At 49.2% G+C, this 13,693-nt stretch overlaps 1 protein-coding gene across 1 annotated transcript in view; it reads left to right on the top strand.

Annotated features, from left to right (window-relative positions):
• Positions 1–13,693, top strand: part of LOC142259156 (uncharacterized) — a 171,659-nt gene that overhangs the window by 114,566 nt on the left and 43,400 nt on the right. Inside the window, 1 exon segment of the mRNA XM_075331661.1 lies at positions 4,715–4,725. Coding sequence (XP_075187776.1) covers positions 4,715–4,725 — 11 coding nt within the window.

The raw sequence follows: 13,693 nt of genomic DNA, 5'->3' as shown, positions 1-13,693 counted from the left end.
CATGAAATAATAAAAAAAGGGCTTCCCTTTATTTTTGGTTCCCAGTCGGGTACAAATAGGCAACTGGGGGTTGGGGGCAGCCGTACCTGCCTGCTGTACCTGGCTAGCATACAAAAATATGGCGAAGCCCACATAATTTTTTCAGGGGGCAAAAAACTTCTGCATACAGTCCTGGATGGAGTATGCTGAGCCTTGTAGTTTTGCAGCTGCTGTCTGTCTGTATGGAGAAGAGCAGACAGCAGCTGCAGAACTACAAGGCTCAGCATACTCCATCCAGGACTGTATGCAGAAGTTTTTTGCCCACCAAAAAAATGACGTGGGCTTCGACATATTTTTGTATGCTAGCCAGGTACAGCAGGCAGGTACGGGCTGCCTCCAACCCCCAGTTGCCTATTTGTACCCGGCTGGGAACCAAAATATAGGGAAGCCCGTTTTTTTTAATTATTTCACTTATTTCATGAAATAATTAAAAAACAAATGACGTGGGCTTCGCCCCATTTTTGTGTCCAGCTGGGAACAACTAGGCAGCTGGAGATTGGAATCCGCAGCACAGGTTAGCCCGAGGTTTCTGGGCGCCTCTGCTGCGAATTGCAGTCCGCAGCCGCCCCAGAAAATGGCGCTTTCATAGAAGCGCCATCATCTGGCGCTGTATCCAACTCTTCCAACAGCCCTGAAGCCGGGTGGCTTGTTGGGTAATAATGAGTTAATACTAGCTTTGTTTTACTAGCTAGTATTAAGCCAGAGATTCTTAATGTCAGGCACGTTTGACCCGGCCATTAAGAGAAAAAATACTTTAATAGAAATAAATACACAGACACATTAGAGACTCCATCTTTATTACCCCGTCAGCCCTCCACGATCCATGGTCTTCTGTCTTTCTCGTTCAACAAATGCAGCTCTGCTCCATCACTGCTGCATGGGGGAAGATGCTGCTTCCCGTGCAGCCTTCACGGAGTGAAGGCTGCACGGGAAGCAGCGTGCAGCCTTCACTCTGTGAGTGATCACTGCTGCTGGCTGTCAGCGGTAACAGCGGTAACGCTGACAGACGCGTTACCATTGCAACGGTGCTACCGGAGCCGCGGTTAGCGGTGACGTCACCGCTAACTGCGTTGCTATGGCAACGGTGATCTCCGTTAATGACCGGCTGTGTCAGCCGGTCCCTAACGGAACGGGGAGTCGACCGTGTGCTAGAGCATGTCGCCGGTACACGGCGATACACAAATGTGCACCGTGTACCGGAGAGTGCAATGACAGGTCCTACATGACGCGTCATAGTCATGTGACCAGTCTGTAGCCAATGAGATAATAGCCACGTGACTGGTCACATGGCTATTTTGACGTCACGATAGGTCCTGCATCACTGCTGGCAGTGCTGGTCACCGGGAGGATTCAGCGATCATCGGATGGAATAGCGGCAGGAGACAGAGTGCAGGAGGGATCGCGGGGACCGGTAAGTGTTATGGCAATGTTTATTAACTGTATGTGTACATTTATAATGCGTTTTTATGTGTTTGTGATTGCCTCCCATTATATCCTATTGGTTCGAGTTCGGTTCGTCGAACGTTCGCCGAACTGAACTCGAACGAGACCTCCGTTCGACGAACCGAACTTGAGCCAAACCACGGCCAGTTCGCTCATCTCTACTAGTGAGTAACGTTATGCCAGGTAATAAAATTAAGAGCTAAGGATGTGGTGCGGTCAGAGGCCGTTCTCTATCTCCTGTCTGTCTGCCACACATTACACACCGGCCACTGTGACAGGTCTGGCAAGTTGACCAGCAGCAATTCCATCTTTAGGCCCTGTGCGCACGCTGCGTTTTTTGCTCCATTTTTGGGTGCAGTTTGTTGCCCAAAACTGCATGTATTGCCTTCCCCAGCAAAGTCTATGAGAATTCAGACAGGCTGTGCACACGTTGCTTCTTTGTTCTTAGTTTTGGTTGCAGAAAAAAAGAAGCAGAATGTCAATTCTTTTTGCACTTTTGTCCCTGCGTTTTGGAAGATTGGCAGATCATTCCCCCGCTGACTCGAGGTCGGTAGGGGATTGATCCCCGGTAACTGGCCAGATATAAAATCTATGGGAACCAGAATCTGGCGCAAAGGGGTAGGAACAAGCACTTCATACTTAATGGCACGGCTGGCCCACTACTCCCACAGCCTCTCTTCTTCCTGGGCTGCTCATTAGGCTCATACATATTCACTGCTTCCCACACCCACTTATGGCTGTGATTGGTTGCAGTCAGACGTGCCTCCATGCTGAATGACAGCTGTCTGACTACAACTCATCACAAACGCTGGTGGGCTGGTCTATATCATGCAGTAAAATAAATTATAACGGCGTGCGGTCCCCTCATACCCAGCCAAAATAAAGCCCCACAGCTGGGGGCTGGTATTCTCAGACTGGGGAGACCTATGTTTATTAGGCTGCCCCAGCCTAAAAATATCAGTCTGCAGAATCATCCCAATTGCACTGGTGCAGTGGCAATTGGGTAATAAGTAATTAATAGCTGCCACTTAATCATAGATTACTGATGGCAGGCATCTATAAGACCCCCCATCTCTAATCTGTAAGTGAAAGTAATAAACACAAACTCCCCAAAAATCCTTTAGTTAAAATGAAAGACAAAAAAGCATCCTCTTTCACCACTTTATTAACCCCCAAACACCCCTCCAGGTTCAACATAATCCACACGAGGTCCTACGATGCTTCCAGCACTACTACATTTGAAGTTCACAATGAGCACCATAAAACAAGACTGCCCGCTGTGAGCTCCATGCAGCAACTGGAGTGAGCTGCGGGATAAGCGGTGACATCACTCATGTGATTTTCGGTCAGATTGAGTACTCCAGCTGTGACCGCACATCACCCGAGTGATGTCACCACTGATTGCTTGGCTCACTTTAGTCGCGGCCTGAACCTCAATACGAGCAGTCATGTTCTATGGCTCTTGCTGTGAGATTCAGCTGTAGCAGTACTGGATGAGTCGTGGGATCTCAAGTGGATTACGTCAGACCTGGAGGGGTGTTTTAGGGGTTAATAAAGTGGTAAAAGAGGGGCTTTTTTGTCATTTATTTCAAATAACGGAGTTTTGGGGTGTTTGTGTTATTTTCCTTTAACTTACAGATTAGTGATTATGGGTGTCTCAGATGCCTGCCATCACTAATCTAGGACTTAAGGCTGCTTTACACCAGACAATCTATTGTGCGATAGATCGTCGGGGTCACGGTTTTTGTGACGCACATCCGGCATCGCTGGCGATGCCGGCCTGTGCGACACCTCCTAGCGACGCAAAATCGTGAGTCGTGTACTGCTCGCTAGGTTCCATAATATCGTTTAATTTAGTTGTTCATCGTTTCCGGGGTAGCACACGTCGTTCCGTGTGACACCCCGGGAACGATGAACAGCAGCTCACCTGCATCACGCGGCCGCCGCCGGCTACGTGAAGGAAGGAGGTGGGCGGGATGTTTACGTCCCGCTCATCTCCGCCCCTCCGCTTCCATTGGCCGGCGGCCGTGTGACGTCGCTGTGACGCCGAACGTCCCTCCCACTCCAGGAAGTGGACGTTCGCCGCCCACAGCGTGGTCGCACGAGAGGTAAGTACGTGTGACGGGGGTTACTGACTTTGTGCGACACGGGCAGCGATTTGCCCGTGACGCAAAAAGGACGGGGGCGGGTACAATCGATTGTGAAATTTCACAATCGGTCGTACCGTGTAAAGCAGCCTTAAGTGGCAGCAATGGGCTGCTATTAACTCCTTATTAACCCGCATCAAAGCAACGGGAAGAGCCGGAGCCCACTCCAGAATTGGCGCATCTAATGGATGATCCACTTCTGGGGCAGCTGTGAGCTGCTATTGTTAGGCTGGAAAGGGCCAAATAACTATGGCCCTTCCCACCCTAATAATCTCAGCCCCCAGTTGTCTGCTACACCTTAGCTAGTTTTAGAAAAAGGGGGGGGAAGGACCCCACGTCATTTTAAAAAAAAAACAAACAAACTGGGATCCCCTCAATTTTTCATAGCCAGCCAAGGTACAGCAAACAGCTGAGGGTTGTAGTCCGCAGCTGTTGCTGTTCCTGTGATGGATATGAAAAATGGGGGAGACTCCACATTATTTTTTTACCAAAAAATAAAAAAAATAAATAAATAAGAAAAACAGCTGGCCAAGTTAGCTATCTTCTATCGACAGACATAACAGAATCTAGTCTGTTTTTTTCTTATCTATTCTATGTTTTATCTATTCTAGCTACCAATTATCCTATCCTGTTTTTTTTCTCCTTTAAAAAAAAAAAATGCAGTATCAAAAACACGGCAAAACATGCGATTTTTTTATGCGTTTTTAGGCCAACAACGTGCATCTTTGTGGTCACTACAAAGATGCAGTGTGCGCACATAGCCATAGCCTTTCTGACCTGTGTTTCTGCAATGAATATAGGGAAAATGGCAAAAAAAAATGTCCCCATCATTGGACCAAAAACGCACCGAAATACATGCGTTTTGTTTTTTTTTCAGCCAGTGGGTGGGTTTTTTTGCTAAAGAAACAAAACTGCAGCGTGCGCACATAGCCTTTACTTAGCTTTGGAAAAATCTTTAGCTTTCTACCTTTAGTAAAATTGCTTATTTCCATTTTCAAGTGTCATCTTTGCGCCTTGTGGCAGCTTTTCCCCCGCTCCAGTCACCATTATAGCGTCCATGTTCTGCTCACGCTTACCATGATCAGGTTTCTCTACAGTTCCCCAATTCCCCAAGATATCCTCATTACAGGCATCATCTGTTCAGCTACTAATCATTTCTCATTCCATTCATTTTACACCTCTGTAATATAAAACATACAGGAGCCATAAGAGCTTGTACCAACATCTCAGCAGATTTATATCCCAAAGTAACGTCATCACAGCAGAAGCATCGTTACTGCTTCTATGGGAGCAGTGGTGTAATGTGTGACCCCCGCTCCGTCCACTTGTATGTAAGCAGTGGTCTAATGTGTGAACCCCGCTCCATCCACTTGTATGTAAGCAGTGGTCTAATGTGTGAACCCCGCTCCTTCCACTTCTATGGGAGCAGTAGTGTAATGTGTAACCCCTGCTCCGTCCACTTCTATGGGAGCAGTAGTGTAATGTGTAACCCCTGCTCCGTCCACTTCTATGGGAGCAGTGGTGTAATGTGTGACCCCCGCCGCTCCGTCCACTTGTATGTAAGCAGTAGTGTAATGTGTGACCCCCGCTCCGTCCACTTCTATGGGAGCAGTGGTGTAATGTGTGACCCCCGCCGCTCCGTCCACTTGTATGTAAGCAGTAGTGTAATGTGTGACCTCCGCTCCGTCCACTTCTACGGGAGCAGTGGTGTAATGTGTGACCCCCGCCGCTCCGTCCACTTGTATGTAAGCAGTAGTGTAATGTGTGACCCCCGCTCCGTCCACTTCTATGGGAGCAGTGGTGTAATGTGTGACCCCCGCTCCGTCCACTTATATGGAAGCAGTGGTGTAATGTGTAACCCCCCGCTCCGTCCACTTCTATGGGAGCAGTGGTGTAATGTGTGACCCCGCTCTGTCCACTTGTATATAAGCAGTAGTGTAATGTGTGACCCCTGCTCCGTCCACTACATTACTACTCCAACAGAAGTGGACACATTACACTACTACTCACATACAAATGTGTGATCCTGCTCTATTTTGATGGGAATAGCAATGTAGACAACGAAGCGTGGGTCACACATTACACTATTACTCCCTTAAATGTGTGTGACCCTCCTCTGACCACTTCTATGGGAGTAGTGGTGCAATGTAATGGGTATATTTGAGAATATCCCTGAATATAATGCCAGCAAAATAATGTCGTGTCCATGAGAAAAAAAAATCTTATACAGTATGTAGTTTATTATCACAGGTCCACAAATGAAGAGTCAAATATTCATGTAATGGTTCTTTACTCTAGTAACAGAGCAACCAATCCTGGATAAGACCAACGTTTCGGCCTTGCGGCCTTTCTCAAGGTGTCTACGTGAAGGTTGCCTGGAGGAGTCTGTCGGTCAGGCTGAAACAGCTTGCAGGACATACTCCTCCAGGCAACCTTCATGTAGAGACCTTGAGAAAGGCCTTAAGGCCGAAACGTTGGTCTTATCCAGGATTGGTTGCACTGTTACTAGAGTAAAGAACCATTACATGAATATTTTACTCTTCATTTGTGGACCTGCGATAATCAAGTACATGTAATGTAATGGCTGAACGTGAAGAAAAAGAAGGGATCCAGCAACCAAATTCCAATTGAATTAAAATGTTTTCTTTATTCAACAAAGATAAAAGGGTTCTTCCGTAATAATAAAATCCAGTTTACATGGCAGGGTAGAAAAAACCCTGGGTTCAGAGCAAGGAGTTGTCACTCCGAAACACGTTCTGTTTTTTCTACCCTGCCATGTAAACTGGATTTTATTATCATGGAAGAACCCTTTTATCTTTGTTGAATAAAGAAAATTTTTTAATTCAATTGTAACTTGGATGCTGGATCCCTTCTTTTTCTTCAAGTTCAGTGATTGCCTGCAGCCCGGTCTGGCTGTTTCCTGATCTCTGCACCGTTCCTCTTTGGTAGTTCTCCAGGTGGGTGAGCTGGTAATTTTTTCTCTTAATGTTATGTAATGGGTATTAGCTACACGGCTCTAAGGGTGGTGGGTGTATATGTTTTCTCCCAGCTTTGCAGCTCTTAGAAAGTAATATTCATTCTACTGAACCACCTAGATTCCCTATATAGTCCTCTATATACTAGAATTCCCCCTACATTGCCTTCCATATCATACAGTGTGCCCCATATAGTCTTCTGTACAGAATAATGCGTCCCACATAACGCTCCATACAGTGTAATGCATCCTATATAATGCTCCATAATATAATGCACCCTATATGATGCTCCATAATATAATGTGCCCTATATAACGCTCCATAATATAATGCACCCTATATGATGCTCCATAATATAATGTGCCCTGTATGATGCTCCATAATATAATGTGCCCTATATGATGCTCCATAATATAATGTGCCCTATATGATGCTCCATAATATAGTGTGCCCTATGTTATGCTCCATAATATAATAATGTGCCCTATATGATGCTCCATAATACAATGTGCCCTATATGATGCTCCATAATATAATGCGCCCTATATGATGCTCCATAATATAATGCACCCTATAGTGCGTCATACAGTACACAGCTCTGCTATCAGTTTACAGTGATATAGCAGAGCTTTGTCAGTGTGTTTTCACAGTACTAGCCTTGTGTGTACCCCACCCCCTAAAAAAAATAAAAGGAGAAAAACACAGGTGTTAAAAATAAATCTGACACAATATAAAGCTTATATGTTTAATTATAAAACTTTGGAAAATACAATATTAATACAAGTATATATTTTACATTACAGGGAACCTGTTCATTTAAAAATGCTATTAACCAGCAAATATGGTGTTAACCCCTCAGTGACCAGACAATATCTGACAGCTCACTATGTGGTAATAACTGCAATATTTCAAAGATGTCACAGTGATTTGGAGATAGCAAAAAAAATACAATCACATTCGATTTATATTAAATGGTAAATTTAAGTTGATATTTTTAGAAATAAACAAACATTATCATTTTTACAAAAAGACCAACAAAATAGTAATTTCCAAACTTTTACTGATTATCCATTTAATCCAGACAGTCAGACCTCACATGGTTAATAAATGACGTTTCCCTCCTGTCGGCTTTACATCAACATCATCTGGAAAATGTGGTTTTATGTTGGTCGGAGGTTTGAAGCTTTAATTATCATCACGATGATTGATTATTGTGATTAGTGATGAGTCTGGGACGGAGGTTTCACCTTCCAACAAGACGATGACCCAAAGCTCCTGCTAAAGCCGCACTGGAGGGTGTAAGGGGAAACGTGGAAATGTATTGGAGCGGCCGAGTCACAGCCAGACATTAGGCTATGTGCACACAGTGCGTTTTTCACGGCGTTTTTTGCGCGTTTTTCGGTTGCGTTTTTGTTCAGATAACTGCATGACTTTGCTTTACCAGCAAAGTCTATGAGTTTTCATTTTTGCTGTCTGCACATAGCGGTTTTTTTTAGCTGCGTTTTTGTGGTGACCAAAAGTATTTTTGCGTTTTACACTGCGTTTTCCACCCATTGAGTTCAATGAGATATTCAAAAACGCAATGAAAAAAGCAAATTGCAAATATAGCTGCGTTTTAGTGCGTTTCTTTGACTAAAAATGCAGCTATAAACGCAGGGGTGGGTAGTACAGTGACGTGTACAGGAAGAGGATTCCTTGTGTTGGTAAACACAGAAGCGTGAATCCTCCCGTAACCGCCACCGCTGCTTCCACCTACCATGTCCGCTCCCGTGCGGTGCCATGTCCGAACGGGAGGCGGAAGCAGCTGCAAACTCAAAAGTGAACAGTAGAAAAAAAATAAATAAAAAAATCTCATACTCACCTGTCTGCAAACTCCCAGTACATGTCCGCTCCCAGCTCCTCTTCTTGGTAAAGCCATCCCTGCTCCAGCTGTATGCAGACTCCCGGGACACGTCCAATAGCTGCAGGACCTGCCGGTGATCAGCTGATGCGGTTACCTGACGCATCAGCTGATCGTATAAGTGCAGCGGTGAGGCCGGCTTAAACGATCAGCTGATGCGGCTGATTACTGCCAGGTCCTGCAGCGATCAGACGGGAGTCTGCACAGAAGTGAGTTCTTTTTGCACTAATGCATCAGCTGATTGTATAAACGGCCCTTATACAATCAGCTGATGTGCGGTGTGATTCAAATCCTTGAACCTGACACATAATCTGATCGCTTTGCCTTCCAGCAAACAGATTCAGATGATATTGGATCTGGATTGGACGGCACAGGACCCTTGATTCAGGATTACTGCGGGGGGGTCTTTAAGTTCAATAAAGATGGAGTCACTAATTGTGTTGTGTTTTATTTCAAATAAAAATATTTTTCTGTGTGTTGTGTTTTTTTTATCTGTACTAGAAATTCATGGTGGCCATGTCTAATATAGGCGTGACACCATGAATTTCGGGCAAGGGGGCAGCTGATAATAAACAGCTATCCCTAACCCCATTATTACCCAGCGAGCCACCCGGCATCAGGACAGCTGGAAGAGTTGGATAGAGTGCCAGAAGATGGCGCTTCTAGGAAAGCGCCATTTTCTGGGGCGACTGCGGACTGCAATTTGCAGCGGGGGTACCCAGAAAGCTTGGGCACCCTGCACTGTGGATTCCAATCCCCAGCTGCCTAGTTGTACCTGGCTGGACTCAAAAATTGGGCGAAGCCCACGTCATTTTTTTTTTCCATTATTTCATGAAATAATTAAAAAAAAAAAGGCTTCCTTATATTTTTGGTTCCCAGCCGGGTACAAATAGGCAGCTGGGGGTTGAGGGCAGTCCGTACCTGCCTGGTCAGACGTGAAGACGCTGCTCACCAGAGGAATGGAGAATCTGTGGTCAGAGGTGAAGATGGCTGTTCACCGGAGGAATGGAGAATCTGTGGTCAGAGGAGAAGAAGCTGCTCACCAGAGGAATGGAGAATCTGTGGTCAGACATGATGATGGCTGCTCACCGGAGGAATGGAGAATCTGTGGTCAGATGTGAAGACGTTGCTCAACAGAAGGATGGAGAATCTGTGGTCAGAGGAGAAGACGCTGCTTACCGGAGGAATGGAGAATCTGTGGTCAGACGTGAAGACGCTGCTCACTGGAAGAATGGAGAATCTGTGGTCAGACGTGAAGACGCTGCTCACCGGAGGAATGGAGAATCTGTGGTCAGACGTGAAGACGCTGCTCACCAGAAGGATGGAGAATCTGTGGTCAGAGGAAAAGATGCTGCTCACCAGAAGAATGGAGAATCTGTGGTCAGACGTGAAGACGCTGCTCACTGGAGGAATGGAGAATCTGTGGTCAGACGTGAAGACGCTGCTCATCAGAGGAATGGAGAATCTGTGGTCAGACGTGAAGATGCTGCTCACCAGAGGAATGGAGAATCTGTGGTCAGACGTGAAGACGCTGCTCACCAGAGGAATGGAGAATATGTGGTCAGACGTGAAGACGCTGCTCATCAGAGGAATGGAGAATCTGTGGTCAGACGTGAAGACGCCGCTCACCATCAAATAAAGGAGACGGAAGAAGCAAAAAGCCCAGTGTCAGGATGTGTAAAGCTCAGAGACTTATCCAAAGCGACCTGCAGCTGTAATTGCTACATAAAGGAAACTCCACAAAATACTGACTTTAGGGGGGTGAATAGTTATACACACTGATTTTTATTTATTTTTTTAAATATTTGTTTGTTTGCTTCACCAAAAAAAAAAAAAAAAAAGTTCAGTTGACGGCACGTTCTTTACATGAAGTGATGTAAACCCTGAAAAAAAAAACCAAAAAACGCAAAAGGTAAATTCAAGGCTGTGAGGTAGCAAAACAAAAAATGCCAAGGGAGTTGTATATTTTCGAAAACCGATGTATCTCAGGTCAGACAGAGCATTGCCCCCCCCCTCCTCTAGACAGAGCCTCCAGACAAAGCACTTCCCCCCCTCCCGACAGAGCATTGCCCTCCGCCTCCTTCCCGACGGAGCATTGCCCCCACCTCCTTCCCGACAGAGCATTGCACCCCCCTCCCTCCATCCGACAGAGCATTGCACCTCCATTCGACAGAGCATTGCCCTTTGCCTCCTTCCCGACAGAGCATTGCCCCCCCTCCCTCCGACAAAGCATTGCACCCCCCTCCCTTCATCCGACAGAGCATTGCACCCCCCCTCCCTCCGACAGAGCATTGCACCCCCCCTCCCTCCGTCCGACAGAGCATTGCACCCACCTCCATCCGACAGAGCATTGCACCTCCCCTCCCTCCGACAGAGCATTGCACCCCCCTCCCTCCATCCGACAGAGCATTGCACCCCCCCTCCCTCCGTCCGACAGAGCATTGCACCCACCTCCATCCGACAGAGCATTGCACCTCCCCTCCCTCCGACAGAGCATTGCACCCCCCTCCCTCCATCCGACAGAGCATTGCACCCCCCCTCCCTCCATTAGACAGAGCATTGCACCCCTCTCCATCCGACAGAGCATTGCACCCCCCTCCATCCGACAGAGTATTGCACCCCCCTCCCTCCGACAGAGCATTGCACCCCCCTCCCTCCATCTGACAGAGCATTGCACCCCCCTCCCTCCCGACAGAGCATTGCACCCCCCTCACTCCATCCGACAGAGCATTGCACCCCCCTCACTCCATCCGACAGAGCATTTCACCCCCCCTCCTCCAGACAGAGCATTGCACCCCCCTCCCTCCTCTAGACAGAGCATTGCACCCCATCTTAACAGAGCATTGCACCTACTGCTACACACTATTGCACCCAGAGCAGTTGACCTACAATCCCTTTATATTTTCCCCCTGAGGCACATATGTGATAATCTCCATCAGATATAACCTCCTGTTACATCACACACCCAGGGCTGGAAACAGCAACTGTGCACTGACTGCCGGCTAGTGATGGGTAGCTCCTGAACGAGCCGGCTCTTCATAGTGAATCATATGAGTCGGCTCCTGGCAGGGGCCAATTGAAATGTAAACGGCTCTTTGCCAGTTCCGTTCCACAGTCAGTCCCCTCTTGCCCCGCCCCTCCCCTCTTGCCCCGCCCCTCCCGGCCCCTCCCTCCCGGCAGTAGTCACTCTGATCTTATCCAGGAGACTGAGAATGCTCCTCCTGCTGCCGCACATAGCACTGACTCACAGCCCCGCCCCCTCCAATCTGTGACAAGCAGCAGTCAGGCAGTCACAGCCCCGCCCCCTCCAATCTGTGACAAGCAGCAGTCAGGCAGTCACAGCCCCGCCCCCCTCCAATCTGTGACAAGCAGCAGTCAGGCAGTCACAGCCCTGCCCCCTCCAATCTGTGACAAGCAGCAGTCAGGCAGTCACAGCCCCGCCCCCTCCAATCTGTGACAAGCAGCAGTCAGGCAGTCACAGCCCCGCCCCCCTCCAATCTGTGACAAGCAGCAGTCAGGCAGTCACAGCCCCGCCCCCTCCAATCTGTGACAAGCAGCAGTCAGGCAGTCACAGCCCCGCCCCCTCCAATCTGTGACAAGCAGCAGTCAGGCAGTCACAGCCCCGCCCCCTCCAATCTGTGACAAGCAGCAGTCAGGCAGTCACAGCTCCGCCCCCTCCAATCTGTGACAAGTAGCAGTCAGGCAGTCACAGCCCCGCCCCCTCCAATCTGTGATAAGCAGCAGTCAGGCAGTCACAGCCCCGCCCCCTCCAATCTGTGACAAGCAGCAGTCAGGCAGTCACAGCCCCGCCCCCTCCAATCTGTGACAAGCAGCAGTCAGGCAGTCACAGCCCCGCCCCCTCCAATCTGTGACAAGCAGCAGTCAGGCAGTCACAGCCCTGCCCCCTCCAATCTGTGACAAGCAGCAGTCAGGCAGTCACAGCCCCGCCCCCTCCAATCTGTGACAAGCAGCAGTCAGGCAGTCACAGCCCCGCCCCCTCCAATCTGTGACAAGCAGCAGTCAGGCAGTCACAGCCCCGCCCCCTCCAATCTGTGACAAGCAGCAGTCAGGCAGTCACAGCCCCGCCCCCTCCAATCTGTGACAAGCAGCAGTCAGGCAGTCACAGCCCCGCCCCCTCCAATCTGTGACAAGTAGCAGTCAGGCAGTCACAGCTCCGCCCCCTCCAATCTGTGACAAGTAGCAGTCAGGCAGTCACAGCCCCGCCCCCTCCAATCTGTGACAAGCAGCAGTCAGGCAGTCACAGCCCCGCCCCCTCCAATCTGTGACAAGCAGCAGTCAGGCAGTCACAGCCCCGCCCCCTCCAATCTGTGACAAGTAGCAGTCAGGCAGTCACAGCCCCGCCCCCTCCAATCTGTGACAAGCAGCAGTCAGGCAGTCACAGCCCCGCCCCCTCCAATCTGTGACAAGTAGCAGTCAGGCAGTCACAGCCCCGCCCCCTCCAATCTGTGACAAGCAGCAGTCAGGCAGTCACAGCCCCGCCCCCTCCAATCTGTGACAAGCAGCAGTCAGGCAGTCACAGCCCTGCCCCCTCCAATCTGTGACAAGCAGCAGTCAGGCAGTCACAGCCCCGCCCCCTCCAATCTGTGACAAGCAGCAGTCAGGCAGTCACAGCTCCGCCCCCTCCAATCTGTGACAAGTAGCAGTCAGGCAGTCACAGCCCCGCCCCCTCCAATCTGTGACAAGCAGCAGTCAGGCAGTCACAGCCCCGCCCCCTCCAATCTGTGACAAGCAGCAGTCAGGCAGTCACAGCCCCGCCCCCTCCAATCTGTGACAAGCAGCAGTCAGGCAGTCACAGCCCTGCCCCCTCCAATCTGTGACAAGCAGCAGTCAGGCAGTCACAGCCCCGCCCCCTCCAATCTGTGACAAGCAGCAGTCAGGCAGTCACAGCCCCGCCCCCTCCAATCTGTGACAAGCAGCAGTCAGGCAGTCACAGCTCCACCCCCTCCAATCTGTGACAAGCAGCAGTCAGGCAGTCACAGCCCCGCCCCCTCCAATCTGTGACAAGCAGCAGTCAGGCAGTCACAGCCCCGCCCCCTCCAATCTGTGACAAGCAGCAGTCAGGCAGTCACAGCTCCGCCCCCTCCAATCTGTGACAAGCAGCAGTCAGGCAGTCACAGCTCCGCCCCCTCCAATCTGTGACAAGTAGCAGTCAGGCAGTCACAGCCCCG

The sequence above is a fragment of the Anomaloglossus baeobatrachus genome (genome assembly GCF_048569485.1).
Source record: "Anomaloglossus baeobatrachus isolate aAnoBae1 chromosome 5 unlocalized genomic scaffold, aAnoBae1.hap1 SUPER_5_unloc_3, whole genome shotgun sequence".
Lineage (NCBI taxonomy): Eukaryota > Metazoa > Chordata > Amphibia > Anura > Aromobatidae > Anomaloglossus > Anomaloglossus baeobatrachus.
This window is presented reverse-complemented; position numbering and strand designations above follow the sequence as displayed.